This window comes from Gopherus evgoodei, chromosome 8 (genome assembly GCF_007399415.2).
Source record: "Gopherus evgoodei ecotype Sinaloan lineage chromosome 8, rGopEvg1_v1.p, whole genome shotgun sequence".
Taxonomy (NCBI): Eukaryota; Metazoa; Chordata; order Testudines; family Testudinidae; genus Gopherus; species Gopherus evgoodei.
The window spans coordinates 96,642,688-96,660,878 of record NC_044329.1 but is presented as its reverse complement, the minus strand read 5'-3'; the positions used below and the strand labels follow the sequence as shown (position 1 = coordinate 96,660,878).

At 38.2% G+C, this 18,191-nt stretch overlaps 1 protein-coding gene across 6 annotated transcripts in view; it reads left to right on the top strand.

Moving 5' to 3' along the window:
• NFIA (nuclear factor I A) overlaps positions 1 to 18,191 on the top strand; it is a 305,892-nt gene that overhangs the window by 166,156 nt on the left and 121,545 nt on the right. For all 6 annotated transcript variants that reach the window (XM_030572277.1, XM_030572278.1, XM_030572276.1 and 3 more), the window contains exon 3: positions 7,080 to 7,145. In XM_030572277.1, coding sequence (XP_030428137.1) covers positions 7,080 to 7,145 — 66 coding nt within the window. The remainder of the gene's footprint in view (positions 1 to 7,079; positions 7,146 to 18,191) is intronic.

Below are 18,191 nucleotides of genomic sequence, written 5' to 3'. Positions count from 1 at the left end.
AGAAATTGAGAGCCTTTGAAAACAAAGATAAGGAGACAGGCTGTATTTTCCCTTTCCTGGGAGCACTGGGCTCAAGATTTTGCAGGTGTGTCATCTGATCCATGGCTTGCATCGATCAAAACTGTGCCAATGCATATTTAATTAGCAAGGGGACCCTGGGTGCATTATGGCCATCATCCCTATATTGAATGGACTGTCAGACTTTCTGAATGCTTCCCCACCCCCAGCCCCACTTCGTTGTTTGGGGAGCTTCTGCATTTTGTCTGAGCAGCTAAAAGTTTCTTTGTTTTTAGCTGATGATGCATACAGCACCACTGAGGAGAATACAAACAAGTAAAGTCCCAAAGTGTTTATTTTGTCTAGGAAAAAGGGCTGAACAAATTTGAATCCTTTGGGTTAGGGTAACAGATTTTTTTGTCTCTTGGAATTTAAAAAAAACGGTTGCATGTTGTTTACTTTAAGAATATTTTATTATAACAAATAAAATGTGCACTATGGGATTCCTTAAGGAATCCTTTGATGACAATTTGAATTAAGTCAAAATTAATGTTTGCTGCTGCAAAGAAATACATAGAAAATGTTCCAGAAATAAATCAATAAGCAGGAATCAAAGGCTGTAAACTGTTTTAAAAACAAACAGACGTAAATCAAATGCTTGTTTGTAATATCAAGCAGCAAATACGGGAATACACAGATTTCCCACATTCTACAGCTATCGCATGATACCAGTAAATCATTCATGGATGGACTCGTGAAAACAAACAAAGTTGATTTAAAATGAAAACCATTTTGATACAGCTTTGGAGTACTATTATCATTATAGTCAAATTATATATGCTGCTCCCATTTCTTATGACTAAGAAAGTAATGAGGAGTTTTTGCCGCAGACAAGTTAGCTCTGGAGTTTCTGGGATCTCTGCTTCCATCTACCTTGTTACAAAGCCTGATTATTCAGAAAAGTGTTGCTTGATAAACAGATGTAATACACAAAGTCTGCTTAGAATAAAGAGCAACAGACTGTGGGCACATGTTTTGGTCTCATTCAAACTCATCAGCATAGTCTAGCTAGCTGTTTTGTCGCTAGTCTACTTACAGGGTAGCTTAGTAACGTCTTACTGGTGAAGTAATAAGGAGTTTTTTGCCACAAAAGTTTTGTGGCAAGGGCTCATGGGAAAATCATTTGCATACATCTTGTTACAAAGGCTGACTACTTCCTGGCTTAGACAAAGTGTTGCCTGATAAACAGACTTCACACACAAATGTCTGTCTGGAATAAACAACAGCAAGCTTTGATTTACATTTCCATTATCAAAGATAATCTCTTTCCCAGTGTACAGGAATTAAGAGTCCTCTTCTTATACAAACCAGACTGGCATTGCTGTGATTTTACCACTGCAGAACCCTTGTTCGTGAGTTGAAAGGATGTAACCTACTGTATATGGGGTGCATAAAATAAGAACTTGACAGCTGGTATGGATAGATACATGTGTGAGGCAGACGTGTATGATAATGACACATGGGCACTTGGAACACCTTATAAAATAGTTGACTTGAAGGTGATGACTAGAATTTAAAAGTAGATCAATGTCTTATTTAAAATAAATAATAGTACACACCCCTATAACTATAAATAGGCGTGGCAGAATTTGATTTTTTTTTAGAATTTCAATGGATCAATATTTATTTTTAAGCATTTTTAAAATGTTTATCAGTTTAAATTTTCACAGTTGCACAAAATGATGGGCTTTAAGCTTTTTTCTTCAGTTTTTATTTATCAAAATTTTCACTGTGCTGCGAGGTTATCAAACAATAGAGGGGTCAGAAAATAATTATTTGGTGACAGTAGACATTTAGATTAAAAAACTAAAGCCTTATAAATTGTTGAAACACAAATTATCAACACCACATGTCAAAATATACAAAATAAATATTCTGAAATGAAACTCTAATGAATTCTCAAGCAGCATTTTTCTTTGCTTCTCTGCAAATTTTAATTATTATTGGTGAAAATTTTTTTTGTCAATTTGTGGGCTTTAGGTGAAATTTACATTCATCGACATTTGCTGAAATATCTAATCCTTCCAAATCTATCTATAAATGACAATTGTAGTAAATTTAGTAAAAGTAAGTATAAAAAGTCGCAATACCTATGCAGGTTTCTGCTTGTAAATAACTCATCCCTTAAACTCATACAGGTTTGTGTATAAAGGGATATTATTTAGATTTTTTTACATATATAAATCTTTGGTGGAATCTGTACCCCAAATTATAGATGAAAAATGTATTGCACAAAGACAACCCAGACATATAAATATTTTATTACAAATAGGACTCTGAAACTTGAATAAAATGTCAGTTCATTATACAATATTTTCCCAATAAAACATGACATGAATGCAAAATTTTACTTGTGCGCTTTTCTAGTGCTTGTGAAAGGTATGGACTGACAGTACTGAAGAAAGGAGCTCTTTATTTATTTATCCACAGAACAGGGTCAGCATGGGCAATGTTAATACAGTTTTCCTCATTGATCCCCACCGACATGCTATTTCCTCTGTCCTGAAGGTACCACCTCTCCCAGTTAGAGGGTAGATACATTTCCATGCCCATTCATACATTGGCTTCTCTGATGAAACCGCTAACAAGGGTTCAGTTGTGATGGGGACACTGGTTTGGTAGGAATTAATCTGACACCCACTAATTCATTTAACATAGAACACCAGATAGCCAAGATAGGTTGCTTAAGGCCTAGCTTCAAACAGGAAACGCTGAGAGGAAGAACATTGCATGTCCTGAATAAAATGTTAGAGGAGATTTTCTGTTTACCATACAGTACTTCTCCAAGAAAATGTCTTGCCTCTCCAAGGTAGCATAATTATAAGTAGTGTAGTATTGGTAAGTGAATAAGTGTATTTTGATTATCGAACTGCATAAGCAGTTGGTAACACTATGGTCATTTTCTGCGAGGAAGTAGGATACCTCTGTGTCTTTGTTTTAGGTCTGTTTCTTCCTTGTCTACAAGTAAGGATTGCAATGTTAGTCTGTTGATGTTGCTACCACCCAGAACCCAGAGTTTTCAGTGAACCTTTCATATTTCCTTTTTATTGTTGCCAGACAATGGATCACATCTGTTCAATGACACACATCACAATGAGCCCTTTTTCTACACTGTAGTGAATCTGTGGTCACACACATCAAGGCACCACAATTTACAGTGGGAATGAAACCCAGGACCGTCAACGTTAGAAAGCACAAATCCCTCCTGCTTGAGCTAAAGGACCGTGCCTGTCCACAGTTTGAGGTCAAGTTCAAGATCAGACTTAGCTCTTCCATATAACACCCACTGTTGTATTGGGATAGCATGTTTTTAAGGGTCTGATCTGCAATATCAGAGGCTGCTTCAGAAAATCTGGCCCATTTTGTCTTTTTTCACCCTCACTAATAGTTGGCTCCAGGAGATACAGAATAATATAGCTTCAAAATTCCTTTTATTCTGTTTCCCTGTAATGATTATTGATATCAGCCCCGTCTGAGCCCCGCTAGTCAAGTAACCCAAGTGTACTCTCATGCATGCAAACTCTAGCTACTTTAGGGTTAAAATTCTATTGGTGGGCTTTTTTTAACCTAAAAAATGCTGCGCTATTCAAAGTTAAGCTTCCTTAAACTAAACTCCTGAATTTAAAAAAAAATCAGCAATCCTAATAGTGTTTCCTCACTATAATGTTTCCAACTCCATCTGAAATCATTTAAATACACCCCTTAATAACATGCACTTTATTGTAATATACAGATTCTTTGGCTTCCTATCAGCCCTAGCTTCAAGCACCAATGAAACTTGTTGCCGCAGGGGTCCCTGGATTCAAGAGGGGCTCCCATCTACTGTATATTTTGTTTTATATGTTTTTCACTGGCTTTAATTATTGCAGGTGGTAGAATTTAACTGACAGTGTCACTGCTAAAAGAAAAAGGCATAAAGTGTATATAGTGTATTGTGTGAAGCATCTATCCAATACATAAAGAGAATATCCAATGCATTGTTAAACTGCTTTATAATAAGTGATTTTATTGATTTCATGCAAATACTTATAAAACAGTCTTTCATTTATATCTATTATGTATGGACAAAAATTAATTTGTTTCTCTAGTCACCTGTTTGGCTAACGGACTCAGCAGGACTGACATCCCTCCCACAATATCAGAACCCACAAAACATGAAACATTCAGAAAGCTGGGGTTTTAAAGTTACCTTAATCAAAATGAAAAATTGTGCAAGCTATTGCCAACTTAGGAAAAAGTGAGGTGGACTGTGAACAAAAACTGTGCAGTCCTCGACAAGTTTATAAAATACAATGGCACTGAATTTTGCCAATCCTTTAATTGTGTGGTGGCACGTTTATATGTGCCAGATCATCTGCAGCACCTGAATAAAATCAGGGAAACAAAATTCTGCATAGAAACATTTTGGTTAAGTGCCTTTTTCAGTGTTCTTTTCAGGGGTTTCCATGAAACGGTACCTTGCATGACAATTTTGAGCAGACTTTTGCCCAGTTAGTATTTTTGGGAGCCTTAGATGATCTGTATCACTGTATTTTTAAAAACACATTTTACTGCATTTTATTTTCCTTCGCCCGTTTGCAAACACTATAGTTTTTTGGGGTATTTTTTACATGAGGAGAGGGTTGCAGAAAAATAGGATTTGTAGCTAAATGTGAAAAAAAAAAGTCAAGACTCAATATGCTAACAAACGTTCTGGGCTCACTGTCTGTCTTGCCACTAATTCTGGTGTCTGGAGCGCAGCGCTAAACATATACAAAAATGCATTCTTTGTATCTCAGCATCCAGAGAGAAAGTCTGAGTTTCTGTGCCGAGTACAGGATATGGAGCATCAATGAAGAGCGAAGGTGCCACACTGGGTATCAGAAGTGTGCCAGCTCGTAGCTTGGCATCCTTGCATGTATTAGTGATCGACCATTTCTGCTGCCATCTAAATGAATTTTAAAATATTTTTTTAGTTATTCATCTTATTTCCATATTTCTTTACTGTCTGTTTTTAAAAAATAAATATTTTTACTACATTTTAACATAATTTTAGTTGTAAAGGTCAAATAGTGATTGAATAATGACTTGGTGGGGAAAAAGAAACATAATGCATGTCCTATTCAATGAAATATGTTGATTTAATCCTTGAATATTGACTGGATTTTTAACCTTTGTGGTACCAAAAACATAAAACTTCTGTCAAAATATGGTGTCCAGAATATGGCAATGCTGAGGATGGGCTTATATGGACTATCTGCTAACCAGGATCTGAGTTTAGAGATAGTGCTAACCCACAACGTTGATATTTAAAATAAAATGTTAGCGACAAAGTTTAAATTTAAGATCTTTGTCAAGCTTCCTTTAGGAAGTGTTTAAAATAATACATTTAGAAGCTGGAGGAGAAGATAGTTCTTAGAGATAGACAGTAATGTTGTGGGATATCACATTGCCAGTTTTTTTAGCTGAACTTCACGTTGATTTTAACTGCAGATATCTACCCTGGATTCTAAACATTTTTAATGTTCATATTACAAATTTGACGAAAATTATGTTGTGTGCACCTTTTATTAGATGTAGTGTTTAATTTATACGGAACTGTCCTTTAAGCTTTTTCACAATAGTTAATGGATAGGGTAGCAGGTAAATTTTTAAAAAATATTTAAAATAGGCATTTTCTTTATAGTACTCAGTGGTAATTAAAATCTTCATTTGCTTAAAAGCAGGGGCCTTTTAAAAGCAATAAATTAGCATTGCTTGACCCAAGGTCTCCAGTAGTGCTGCTTCTTTCAGTGCTATTAATACCTCAAAGAAATAGAAAGGGTGGTGTTATCACTCTATTGCAATAGAAGTAAGATTTTCAATTTAATCACGGTTAAGTGTCATGACCTTTTGATCTTGCATTGACTTCGTACTGAAATGTAGTCTAGTTTCAGACAGCTAATTCTAAACCTTGCACAGTCAAGATGAAGTGAGGAAATAGGTTTACCACAAATGTAGATTTTTTTTTAATACAGTAACAAATGGTTTCATTCCTTAAGTGTGTTTAGAGTTAAAACTTTTTTAAAGGTTTAAATTTATCTCAAATTGTTCTTTTGCCCAAAATTGATCAAGTGTGATTTCTTTTAACTCTGTAATGTTTCCGCTGATCCTAAGAAAACCTAGTTAAGAGGTTGAGTTTTTCTTTAGAAAATATTTTTTACACATATAAAGCATTTTTTCCCATTTGAAGAGCAGACAGTTAAAAATAATTATGAAACAAAAATCTTGTTTACCCAAAGCTTTTGCTAAAAATCCTTATTTTTTAAGTAAAAGCACCTTTTTAGTACAAAAGAAAGTGAATATAGATTAACAAACCTACATCAACAGATATGATCTTACGGGTCATTTTATTGTTTCAGGCAGATATATTAGTAGGATAATTGGCGACTTCTAAGTAGGAACCTGTAGAACTCATTATTGGTGCATGTTCTGAAGCCGTTGGTTCAGCATCTGATCTCGCTTTAAACCATGTAAATGAGGAATAATGCCATTTATTTCAGTCTGCTACCCCAATGTACCCGCAGTGAAGCATGATGAGAATCAGGTCTTCTATCTGTATTGTGAATTTCTTTTTCTGTAACATATAGACAGTAATCAGAACATGTTAGTTAGCATCACTTTTATAGCTAGTTACTGTTATATGCCAGTTTAAAAATATGTTTTGACTCTGCATTAAGTCTCAGGTTTGTATGCAACATACAAACTGCATTATAAAAAAATGTAGAAAAGCAGTTTAAATCAGGCTTCCTCTGAAGAGAATATTTCTCTAAGCCTAATTTATGCTAATGCAAAGACTGAACACTCCATGCAATGATGTAAACAAGATACAGTTTCTTCTTAGCATAAATATGACCAGGGCACTGGCCTCCTAGCATTGTTATGTCCTAGTGCAACATTCCTGTCCTTAGCTTGTACTTTCAACCTTTTAAGGAAGTCTGGCGCCTGTGATCTACTTTCCACAGCAGACCCTGTAATTTTTGGCTGTATTTTATGTTTTTCAGATTCAAGTCAATCTGAAAGTCCCAGCCAGCCAAGTGAAGCTGATATTAAGGACCAGCCAGAAAATGGTAAGTTCTTACCTGCTGCTAATTTGGAATATTATAATAATCCATGTTTACAAGGATTTTCATTTTCAAGTAATTAGTGCAGATGTCTAGAATGTAAAGACTCAGTCTTTGAACAATCGACTAGAGATCTCCGCAAATGAATGGTGCATCTTCTTTGTAGTTAAATGCCATGGTTTCACAAAATAAGAGTAGCATTTGTCTCTACTGTCCTGGAGGGAGATCTTTATACCATTAAAAATTGCTTTAGTTAGGGGGATGCTGTAATAGAGCCCGCTGCATGCAGCACTGGGGCTTATTTCGCTGTAGCAGAGGCTTTCAATCCATGGGTCATGAGTCATGACCCACTAGGGGGTGCCTGCAGCTTTACTTTCATTTTTATCTGTGTGCTTTTAACGTCGTTTTGTTTATTGATGTTTTCATGATAACAGAACACTCTGAAGTACCTGACTCATAGTGTCTGTCCAGCTCATCATTTTAGATTGCGGGATTTCAAATCGTCCTGCAAAACGAAACAGTCACTTTGAAGTACTATAATTTTTCTGTGACCACTTCTCTCTACCCCTAAAAAGTACACACAGTAAAACTGACAGGCAGTCCTCCTGAAGCACTGATACTCTCGAAGCAGGACTGGAAATCTATGAACACAGCAGCCACTCAAACTATTAACCACTTCTTGAGTTATAAAAGTTTTTTCAGAGCTGTCTGTATTTTCATTGGCATGCTTCTGAGAAGGTGGTAGTATTACATGGAGAGAAGAGATGCAGTAGGACTCAAATCTTAATTTGCTGCTTCTTTTTCTACTTTTATTTCTAAAGCTTGTTTCCGAAGACAGCTATTCAGCTTTATTAGAAAGCAGGCCCATGGCTGTGAATTTTAAGAATACTGCAGTGAGACTGCTGCATTGTTTTAATAGGGAGTCGTAAGCACAGAAGTCCCATTGAGAAAGGCTAAGCCATAAGGTCACTGCTGTGAGCAGGTTCTAGTATTCTCTGAGGTGGGACAGTTTCTAAGTAGAAGTAACGGCTGTGTGGAATTGAACCCATGGAAGGGCCATCACGGCTGGTTTCCATTGTAAAAGGGCCCAGAGAGGCATTTGCTGTCAGTAATTGAGCTAGGGGATTGTATGTGAAAAGATAGATGAAGATATAAAAGGAAGAGCTTGAGGTAAAAACAATGCCCTTCTCTTTCCCCCAAACACTGCCCCCCAAAAAACACAACCCAACAACAACAGCTTAGCATCTCATGGCCCCTTTGGCAATTGAAATTCTGTACCTTCTGTTACTACAGAGAATTATTTCATTAGTGCTTGGAATCAAGAAATGATGACATCCAGCACTGGAGATAATTGAAACTGAGACAATCCCTGGTTATTCTGAATTTTTTTCTGATGTTTCTAAAAATGTTACTTATAATTATTAGTAGCAAGTGTATATATTGTAGTAGCATCGAGAGGCCCCGATTGACAGTGGGGCCCCATTGTGCTTTATTCTGTCTAAACACAGAAAAGAGGCTTGTAACGTCTGCCCTGTAGGGCTTATAATCTAAAGCCCCTTTCACACTTATGAGGGCATTAAAAATCTCTCTCATATCAGATTTCTATATATATATAAGAGAGATTCTCATTTCCCTTTAACAATTCCATGAGATTGCTTTTTGATTTGGTGTGTTTTTATTGCTGCCTCTCTTCTTTATGGTACGTCACTGTTTCCTTTAATGTTTTGAATGTTTATATTGAATACTTGACTAGTAAATAAACAAGTCACGAATAGGGATAAGATGGAAATGGTGGTGCTCAGATCTGGATTCCATTTGGATTAGAGTTCAGAGTTAGAGTTTAGGATTCAAGGCAGAATAGAGCTAGTGTTTATATTCAATGATATCAAAATCTTAAGAGCTTTTCTCAGGAAATTTCAGCATCACACTCTAAAAATCTCATGGTGTCAGGTGATGTGGTGAGATGTCTAGCATTCTGGATCACTATTTCTCTCCCTCTGAAATTTGAAAGGTTTCAGATTTGAGGACCTTTATTCTGCTCATCTCTAGCCACAACATCTGAAAACATTTTTCTGACTATTGAATGACGATGTCTAGCTTCTCTTATCAGTGCTGTTTTACAACAATTATAATTTATTGCAAAAGGATTGCCAGGTTTGGAGATGAATTGGCTAAACTGTGAAATCTGTTCCGCCAGTTCTGAATGTTTTTTTTAATATGTTTCCTCTGTTTATTAGGTCACATTTTAATTTAGACTCTGCTAGGCACCCCGAATCCTTCTGACTCTGATGTTCTACTGTTATTATTTGTGTCTGGTTGATATTCTTTTGCAGCTTCTCAACAACCGTTCTCCTTACTGTGCAGTGCTCAGTCTTAAGGAAGCACATTTCACAACTTCCACCCCAAAAAGCAGCAATGACAGTGAATAATATAAAATGTGTCAAACCTCAGTAACACTAAATATGTCAGTTCTGGAGCCTTAATGCTTCTTGTAAAACAAACTTTAATGAATTATTGGAATGTCACTGGTGACTTGTCAATAGTACTTTTTTCCTTAAAAATAATCAGGAAAATTATTCTTTCTCTCACTTTTAGTAATGGGTATTTTTCTCCACTATAACAGAATCCTTGTATCTGATTAGTTGCAATGCCTGATCCCTCCAGGTTGATGCTGAGTTCATTCTCAGCATGGAGATCAACATAGCCCTGCAGTTCTGATCTGCTGAATGCCAGGCTGAAAGCCAAACTGCAGGCTTTAAAAAATAAAAAACTGCTCACATAAAGTGCATACAGAAATCATATTCACTGTATTGTTCCACACTTGCCATAGACAGCTACCATAGACCCCAATGCAAATACCTCTGTAGTCAGGGGGAGTCTCACCACTATTTTTAGTGGCAGTTGGGTTGTGCCCACAGAGAGGGAAATGTCTTAAAAACCAAAATAAAATAGCAGTGGGATAATTCTGCTCCCACTGAAGTCAACAGCAGAGCAACCAGATTGAGGACAGATTTTGGATCATATTGCATGGATTTCTGTAAAGAGTCTACAAGCGTATCAATTAAGAGTACTACCCCTCACATGCACACATTCCTTCATTTAAAAAAAATAAATCTTTAAAAGCCTTCCGAGGGTTGCACAGCCCCTCTGCTTGCCTGTTAATATTCTTTCTGTTCCACACCATAAATTCTAAAGTTATATATTTTGCATAGCTTGAGTAATGTAGGTTCAAAAGGGTCAGCTCTGTAGCCCTGAAAAACAAGGTCTTCTACAGTAAGTTTTAATTCATTGTTTAAAATTCTGTAGGTTGCTTTAGGAAGAATCATCCATTTAAGTTTCACTAAACTAAAGCTAATGCAAATAATTACTTTTGTATTTAGAGCCATCCATTTTCTCCAGTGGGTTTCATGGTTGCTATCACTCAGACAGAGCCAGCAGACAGAAAAATATTTGGTGCCAGCTGCTTCCAAAACAGCCCTTGCCCCTCATTTCTTTTCTTTAGCCTTTGCTAAGACACAGTTTCAGGCAACTGCTTACGCTATTAGCCCTGCTACAACTAACAGAACCCCAAAGAAAGAAATTGTTTTTCAAGACATCCAGCAAAGAGGTGAACAAGTGTATTGTAGCCATCACAGGACCCTCTTCCTGGTCTTCTCTGGAAGTTCCCAGATTAAATCCTAACCAGATAAAGAAGAAAACTGAGAGCTTAAAATGGAGAGAAGGGAAAATCATGTGTCTCATCTTCGGATGGGTAAAAGGCAAAGTATATGAAGGAGAGCAGAAAAAACCATCATGACTCTCCCAACACCAAATTTAGTCCTTGTCTCCATCCAGTTTGTATTCAGAGCTGGTTGATATCTTCATCCAGGCATACATCGCAGCCTGAGTAGTTGGAGCAGAAAGAAGTCTCTCCAACATTACACGGATTCTCCACACATAAATAAGAAAAAGCGATAGGTGTAGAGTCTGTCCAGCAGAAAACTCAAACAGTGGATTGACTTCTTCTGACCATGTCCTTCAATGGCCTTTGGAAAAGGAGGTTGGAATAGCTCTCAGCAACAAGGTACGCATGAAGACACTGGACTTGTTAAAGAGGAAAACAGTTTATTCTTTGAGTAGTGTCCCTGTGGGTGGTCCAGTGTAGATGTGTGTGCATACCTGCACTGCTGATCGGAGAACATTGGTAGCAGTGTCTATTGGGTCCACAACATGCACTGTCACTCTTCTTGTGCTGCGCCCCGAGGCTAGTCAGCACACATGGGCTAACCATCCTGAGTTCCTTCTCAACTGCCCCTGGCTAGAGATGGAGCCTATAGCTGTCCATTAGCGGATCATTAACTCTCCTTTTCATTTGTTAATTTTTAGCTTTATTCTGACTTTTATTTAGCCATGCCTTTAAAAAAAAAAAAAAGAAGAAAGAAAAGAAAAATCTGACATCTGATTACCAACATGTGCCGAATACATTGCTCATGCAAAATCCATAGAGGGGAGATTTTTATCTAACAAATAAAATATTTAATGCCCAAATCAAATGTTTTCATTCTAATGCATTCTTCATGCTTTGAGCTGCAAGTATCTTCATATCACCACAGGTAGTGAAATGCACTTTGTTCTTCATTGCATTAAAAAAGACCAAACAAAGATGTGAAGCAACTCATTGAACACGTTTTTCAACCCTGCAGTGATTAGACTGAACTTGTAAACATTGCCATTTAAGTAGGGCTGGTCTTGGATATTAAACATGAAAGAAACGCTTTTTTAGAAAAATACCATGTATCAACTTTTCAATGCTTAAAACCACAATGGAACAAATTGTGGCCCCTCATAATATGTGTGGTTGAAGTAGGGATGGGATGGATGTAGGGAACTCTCTGCGCTCCCTTCCCCCTTCCCTGAGCAAGGCTGCTCGGGACAGACATAATATGGCTGTAGGTGCAGGAGAGTGCAGTGCTATCTGGAAGGTCCATGACTGGGTGAGGGAAGGGTCTCTGTATGCAGCAGCCAGGGTTCACTGGCACCCATACAGCAGGTATAGGAAGAAGCACCTCACACTGCTTCCTGCATGGCCCTGGAGGCATTATACCATTCAGAGGGTCTGCATGAGCAGTTTGCCTCAGCTGAGCCCAAAGTGTACTGAATTCAGGGAGTACATGAAGAATCTGGAGCTTGTTACTCTCTAGTTTGTCTGGATGGGTAAAATGTTCAAAAGTGCCTTAGGAACTGAAGGGCTTGTCTTCATGTACAGCACTACAGCCGCCATAGTGCTATAGTGAAGTCGCTCCTCTGCCAATGGCGGGAGAGCTTCTCCCATCAGTGTAGTTAATTCACCTCCCTGAAAGGCAGTAGATATGCCGGCAGGAGACTCTCTCCCAAAACATAGCGCTGTCTCCATCGGTGGGTGGGGGAGGAATGTATGTTGGTATAATTGTGTCGCTCGTAAGTGTGGATTTTTCACACTCCTGAGCAATATAGTAGTACTGATATAGGTCTGTAGTGTAGACCCGGCCTAAGTCCCATTGTTAAAAGTGACATAAGCACTTAGGAGCCTAAGTGTCATTGACATTCAATGAGATAGATTCTGAGGCTCCTAAGAGGCTCCTACATCACTTAGGCGCTCTTGAAAATGTTACCTAACGTCTTCCATTTTTACCTGTTATGTTGTTAGAAGGACCTTACTCTAGCTATGGTATAATACATGGAAGAAAAACGTTTTGTTCTTTTTAACTGAGGTAAATGTCTCCTTAAAAGTTCTGCCTCTTGATATACTTGTTCTAGTATTTCATCTCGTTTTCTCTCCTCTCATGAAACCTGCAGTAATTTCATTGCTGTGCACGATTATCATCTTTTTTTTCCTTTTTGTGTCGTAGAACACAGATCAATATCCTAAAGAGACACTGATGAAATCAAAGAGCCACTCTTATGGCATTTACATGTTGAACCCAGTCCCATACCACTTTACTCTAATTCAGTTGAACACGTGTTGAAATGCAAATTAATACAGTTAAAAAGTGCTTCATGTCAGCCTTCTAACATTCTTAAAAGCACCTCTTTTCCAGGATATATCTGGAGGCTGCAGAGAAAATTTTTCTTTCATTGATAGTTGCATTTGGCATGATACAATAGAAGCAGCTTTGTTGTTGTTTAGAGACTCATTTGGGTTGGATTGTATGAATATGGAAAGCTGCTTTTCTCATGCTATAAAGTAGCATTTGAGAAATCATCCCAAGCTCAGAGATCAAACTGAAATTAACTTCTCATCAGTAAGTACTTACAACAATGAATTTGCTAGCTTGGGGTAAAGTAGAAGATCAGTGATAATTTCACTTTGTTTGAAAAAACCTGCGCATAGACTCTGGGCCAAATTGTCCACAGACTCACACCTCTTAAAATACCATTGGCTTCAGTTAGGTCACACAGGTGACTTTAAGTCAGGTTGTAAAGTTATGCTAGAATTTGTTCTGTAAAGTGGAGATTTGGTGCAGTCGTTCAGTGTGCCTTTCTGCAGAGTGACTATAGTAGGACATTTCAGTCTAGAAGTAGACATTAGCTAATGAACGTTTGATTTGAGGCAAATTCTATTTTATGTCCGTTACAGTTTACGCTATTATTTATTTATGGGAAAGATGGAATCAGTTGTCTGTAGTGAGCCTTAGAGTCCATGTTTCATATGGTTCCAAAGAAACATGTGGGTATACTTGGCCACAAAATTTATTAAAGTGTGCTGTGAATCCTGCATTTTTTCATCCTGTTTCATTTCAAGTAGATTGCAGCCCAGATTCTCATTTCTAACACAAAATAAAATGAATAGAATTTTAATTCAACACTCTAGAACCAAAACTCTTGCTGCATCTAACTCCATTCCCAGCCAGTTTCATGGCCCTTATGCAAAAAGTATCTAAACAGTCTAGTAAAGAAAGCACTTGTCTCTCTCCTGTATTGCCATACTTTCAGTGAGATACATGTCCAAAGTCAAATGAGGTGGTGGTCCAGATTTTATTGCACAACTTTTTTAATTTCCAGTGTTAATGGATACACTCTCTGCTCACAATTTAGCCTACTTATCATTAGCTGGCACTCCGTCGAGGACACCCTGTTTTGGCAGCTTTGAAGAATGTTGACAGTCAACCAACATGATATGAGATAGTCAGTAAGGGTCAGTTCTGAAGCCACTACCGGGGCCAAGTAGGGAATCTTGCCTCATCAGTGACCTGCAGTATTTAATACTTTAGGATTGACGGAGGACTTAAGTTTTCACTGCTTATAGCCATTATCCTTCACAACCAAAGCATTCTGACCAACCCCCCACCCTCCAAATCATCCAAGGAAAGTCTGACAGGAAATATTCAAAGTATGAAATGAATGCTTATAGCATAACAAAGCAGTGCTTGAAATACATGAAACGTTCATTACACTTCATCTGAATGCTGCAAAGAAAAGGAGCAATGAAAATGTGGCTGAACTGCATGTTTTTATTTCACCATATGTGTGTACAGCAAAAAGGCGGTGAACCTTTCCAGTGGGCAAGGTGTATAAATAAAATTGCATTACTCTAACTCATTTCAAGACTTATTTATATTCAGTATCTATCTTCCATACCATTCTGCATATATCTATACAGACCCAGATAGCATTAAGATAGCACTCGCCCTGGGTAGAGGGCAACTTGTAGGTATGATGCCCCAGAAGCACCTCCTGACAAGGAATCTTGCCTCAAAGAGTCAGGATTCATTCCTTGCTCCCCAGCTTGTTCCCTGAGTGTGTGAGATCTGCTGCTGGACCATAGCCCCCTCACTCCCTCACCAGCCCAACTCTGCTGACCAGAGAGTCAGAGGAAAGCCAAGTCTCCACTCGTTCTCTGCTTCCTCCCCAGCCACATGCATGCAGGGAGAAGTACCAGGACCGTGAGCTCTTCAGCTTTGTTGTAGCTCATCTATAAGAGGTATTTCCACTCTAACACCAGCTTATTCTCACCCCTTAGTGCTCCCAGTATTCAGTGGCGTCAGAACTGAGCTAGAGCTGTGAAAATTTCCCAGTTTTCACCACTAAACAACTTGTATGCTGAACACAAAATTTTTCATGAAATGCTTGTTATTCAATTCACAGTTGAGAGTTTTATTTAATCAATGTTACAGCCATAACCTGGGCAGACCACAAGCTGAGTGATGATCTAGGATACCACACTAGCCCACCAAGAAGACGGGCAACTAGGAAGAGGGTTTAATTTGTGGTTCTGGCTTTCATATAAACTTTCTGCCAAGTGGAGAGGAGGGCTTATTAAGGGAAAAGGCTAGGATGTTTGAAAACAAGGGGGGGAAACCCACAAAAAGAAAAAACCCTCCAGCTTGTCTGTGGGTGTTAGAATTTCCATATGCTTGTAACTTAAGGCAAAGAGCAAGTTTTGGTTGCTGCAAAATTACCTTTATTTATTTTTGTGATTGTATAAATATAATAAACCCTGCAAACCAGAGTGTTTGGTCCAAAATGTGAACTTTTTACTCCCCACAAATCTCCTGAGTTGTGCTACCAACCTGTCAGCCTGATACACCCTTGTCATAAATTTGTATAGTTTAGCTTCCTCCACTGAACTGACTCCTTCATTTAACAGGTCTGATGAAAGTGTTATGAACCGCAATGAAATATGATAATTAGGAGTTTAATTCCTTTTTCATGTATTAATTTAAAAGGCTTGAACTCTAAATACAGGATCTGTAGATAAAAGCAGACTCTGAAATCAGTCATTTATCAGAAGTATTCATTAACTGACATTCATTTAGCTGAATTCCACTAAGAGAGGTGTGTGTAAATGTTTATACTGCTTTCTTCCCTATCATCCTTTTTTACACTTCCTCTTATAAAAAGCCTTGTGATTGACTTCAGAGGTGCTAAGAGGGTGATTGTCGTGTGAGCAACCTTGTCATAAAGGAAGCCACTGATCCAAGTCTTACATTACTGTGCTTAAGACAGTGGTTCCTAAAGGTCCTTTATTTTCTAAGCTGGGCATGTCTATAATCATTTAGTCTGTTCCTGTGGCACCGGGAAGGTGCAGTATGGTGTGCCATGAAAAATCAGAGCTGCAGCTTTGACTTAAACGTTGCAACATGCTGTTATCTGACTCGTCCTTTGCAGTACACCCTATGTTAAGGAGCTACATTACTGTTAATGCTTGCGCTTCTGGTCATCCGCTGGAACTGCTTAGTGGGTCACAACCACTTTTTAAAAGTGCATAGGTTATCCACTTATAGTTGGAAGGTTTTGGAAATTATCTCTTACTTTAGATTCATCTCTTTACACTCAGCTTAGTTCTTTTGTAGACTCCAATTCTTACATAAATAAAAATATATGATATTTTGCTAATTACAATTTGAATAGAATAATGTGTTCCTCATGTTCTCATAGGCTTTAAGGCCGGAAGAGACCATCATGACCATCTAGTCTGATCTCCTGAACAATGCAAGACACAGAACCTCACCTACCCACTTCTGTAATAGACTCATAATGTCTGGCTGAGTTACTGAAGTCCTCAGTTCATAATTTAAAGATGTTAGGTTACAGAGAATCCACCATTTACTCCGGTTTAAACCTGCAAGTGACAGAGGAAGTGCAGAAGAAAGTGAAACACCCCCCCGCCCCCCGCCCAGGATCTCTGCCAATATACCCCAGAGGAAAATTCTTCCCTGACTCCAAATATTGCAGTCAGTTGGACCCTGAGCATTTGGGTAAGACCAAACAGCCAGACATGTGGGGAAGAATTCTCTGTAGAACTCAGAGCCCTCCGCATCTATAGCCCCATCATTGGTCATTGGAGATATTTGGTACTAGCATTTGCGGATTGGCTACATGCCATCGTAGGCAGTCTCATCATACCATCCCTTCCATAAACTTATCAAGCTTAGTCTTGAAGCCAGTTAGGTTTTTTGCTATCACTGCTCCCTTTGGAAGGCTGTTCCTGAACTTCACTCCTCTGATGATTAGAAACCTTCATCTAATTTCAAGCCTAAACTTGTTGATGGACACTTTATATCCATTTGTTCTTGTGTCAACACTGGCACTTAAATAACTCCTCTCCCTCCCTGGTGTTTATCCGTCTGAGAGCAATCTTATCTACCCTCAGCCTTTTGGTTAGGCTAAACAAGCCAAGCTCTTTGAGTCTCTTCTCATAAGGTAGGCTTCCCATTCCTCTGATCATCCTAATAGTCCTTCTCTTCACCTGTTCCAGTTTGATGTCATCTTTCTTAAACATGGAAGACCAGAATTGCACACAGTATTGCAGATGACATCTTAGCAGTGCTTTGTATGATGGTACTACTACTTCTCTGTTTCTACTGGAAATACCTTGCATGATGCATCCTAGGATTGCATTAGCTTTTTTCATAGCTGCATCACATTAGTGGCTCGTAGTCACCCTGTGATCAACCAATACACCTAGGTCTTTCTCCTCTTCTGTCACTTCCACCTGATAAATCCCCAGTTTATACCCCCAAAAAATTGTTGTTAGTTCCTAAGTGCATGACCTTGCACTTTGCACAATTAAATGTCATCCAGTTTCTATTACTCTACTTTTCAAGGTCATCCAGTTTTCCTTGTATGATATTCTGGTCTTCTTCCTCATCGGCAAAGCCTCCCAACTTTGTGTCATCTGCAAATGTTATTAGCACACTCCCACTATTTGTGCCCAGGTCATTAAAGAAATTGATAAATAAGACTGGTCCAGTGACTGATCCCTGAGGAACTTCACTAGTAACCTTCCTCCAGCCTGACAGTTGAACTTTCATAATGACTTGTTGTAGTCTCCCCTTTAACCAGTTCCATACGCACTTTCAGTTTTCACATTAATCCCCATCTTCTCCAATTTAACTAATAATTTCCCATGTGGAACTGTACTAGATGTCTTACTTATATCCGGGTAGATTAAATCTGTTGCTTTTCAGTTGTCTAAATAATCAGTTATCTTAACAACAAAAGAGATCAGGTTGGTCTGGCACGATCTACCTTTTGTAAATACCATGTTGTATTTTATCCCAGTTACTATTTACCTCTATGTGCTTAGCTACT